The sequence below is a fragment of the Triticum urartu genome, chromosome 2A (genome assembly GCF_056163025.1).
Source record: "Triticum urartu cultivar PI428250 chromosome 2A, HENAU_Tu73, whole genome shotgun sequence".
In the NCBI taxonomy this organism is placed as follows: Eukaryota; Viridiplantae; Streptophyta; class Magnoliopsida; order Poales; family Poaceae; genus Triticum; species Triticum urartu.
In genome coordinates, this window is record NC_141874.1 from 50,496,608 (window position 1) to 50,498,525 (window position 1,918).

The following is a 1,918-nucleotide window of genomic DNA, read 5'->3' on the forward strand; positions in this document are numbered from 1 at the left end:
ACTCTGCGAAGTGCTGTATCAGGAAACACCGTTACAGAATACATCGTGAGCGAAACAAATGCTGGTTATGGTTTCGAAAGTCGTTGTATTTGGAAGTTGCAATTTTTTGGTCCCAACCAAACGCGTCGAGCAGTTGAATCCCTCTGCATAGATTAAACACACAGACATGTTTATGAAACGCGTAGACCCAGTATATATCTATCATACAAAAACCCTACAAGCTGCCCTCAAATATAAACAAGTTTACATGTGGCGACTCTTTCACAGTCCAGTTGGTAGAACTGCCCGTAGCCTGCAGAGCATTGTCGCCATGCATATGGCGCGCCCACGACATGCCTGCGCAACAAGACAAGCACGATCGATGCCTATCTACCCTGTGCTTCAACTGTTGCATCCCGGCCGGCCAACTTTTTCTTCTCTTCTCCTTGTTGGCCGTCGACATCGACGAGCCTAATCAACAAGTTGACTCCTTCCTTTTTGATCATCCCGCAACAACCAGCATCGCACGTCCGGAAGTTGATTTAAAATTGATTCCTCGCTAACCCATATAACCACCACAACCCACTCTGTCCTTCTCATCAGAATCCAGAATCCAGACGCGAGAGCCCACACCGACGGACATGGGGAACTGCCAAGCGGCGGACGCGGCGGCCGTGGTGATCCAGCACCCGGGCGACGGCAAGGTGGAACGCCTCCACTGGCCGACCACCGCGGCGGACGTCATGCGCAGGAACCCCGGCCACTACGTCGCCCTCGTCGTCCTGCACCATGCCGACACCGAGCCCGGCCCCGCCGTCGCCGGAGAAAGAGGAGGTGCCAGGATAACCAAGATCAAGCTCCTCAAGCCAAGGGACACGCTCCTCCTCGGCGAGGTCTACCGCCTCATCACCTCCCAAGGTTCGTGCCAAAGACGGTTCTTGGCTTGGATTCTTCCACTTCTTGTCCGGCCCCCTCTCTTGCTTCCATGGAGTTTAGCCAATTATTCCCTGGCGCGTACAGAGGTGACCAAGGCCGTGAAGACGAGGAAGCAGGAGAGGATGCGCGGCTGCGACGAGGTGATTGAGCAGCAGCGGCCACGGCTGCACCGGCGGCGGCAACAGCAGAGGCCCAGGGGCGACGACGCGGCCACGGCCGCCAACGGAGAACAGAGCCAGCCCGCCGACCACCAGGAACGGAAGCGGCTTGAGATGGACCGGCACCACCGGAGCATCACCGCCGCCCGCGGCAGAGGCAGAGGCGGGCAGTGGCGCCCGGCGCTGCAGAGCATCACGGAGTCGTCGTCGAGCGCTAGCGGACACACCGACTGCGAGGATACACGTAAATGAACTAGAAAAGTAGAACAAGGTATTGGCGGTGCTAGAAATGTACGTACATTAGGCGATCTGAATGTATCCCATCGGCTGCTCTCCTGTTGGAATCCGTTTTGGAGATACAGTAGCATGCATTGCCCGTTCTTAATTTTCTTTTTCTGAAGATTACCCGTTCGTCGAGGATCTAGCGTTTTACCTTTTTTTTTTGCGAGCAATAGCTTGAGACTGCCTGATGTATTACTTTGTAAAGTCTTTGTGAATACTTAATAAAATGGTTGCATGAATCATCAGGTCTTCCTTCTTTTCAAAAAATAAATAAATAAGCCGCACGGGTTATTCCCCATAGCACCAAGGATAGATACATGCTCATTGTGTTTGTATTCTCTGTTGAACTAGCAGCTTGGTGAAGCACAATCCTACCATGAGGAAATGCTATACACTTGGTATGTTCTCCTCCCAGCAGAATCAAGGAGGTCATGGATGCGGCTATTTAGAGGCATATTGTTTATATATCAGTTTGGAACAAGAAAATGAAAACGGAAATAAATGCCCTCTCATAGCACATCGGGTCACCCTCATTTTCAACTTCACCCACTTAAATGTCTCAT

General features: G+C 52.1%; 1 protein-coding gene across 1 annotated transcript; it reads left to right on the forward strand.

Annotated features, from left to right (window-relative positions):
• Positions 1-298: 298 nt before the first annotated feature.
• Positions 299-1,435, forward strand: LOC125527635 (uncharacterized). Its single transcript, XM_087539562.1, has 2 exons — positions 299-897; positions 1,000-1,435. Exons 1-2 carry the CDS (start codon positions 621-623, stop codon positions 1,323-1,325), a joined length of 603 nt encoding a protein of 200 aa, XP_087395688.1. The 5' UTR covers positions 299-620; the 3' UTR covers positions 1,326-1,435.
• The last annotated feature ends 483 nt before the right edge of the window (positions 1,436-1,918 follow it).

Coding starts and splice junctions, on each gene's coding strand:
- LOC125527635 (XM_087539562.1), top strand. CDS start 621: ATGGGGAACTGCCAAGCGGCGGACGCGGCGGCCGTGGTGATCCAGCAC. Junction 898..999: donor CCGCCTCATCACCTCCCAAG/GTTCGTGCCAAA, acceptor TGGCGCGTACAG/AGGTGACCAAGGCCGTGAAG.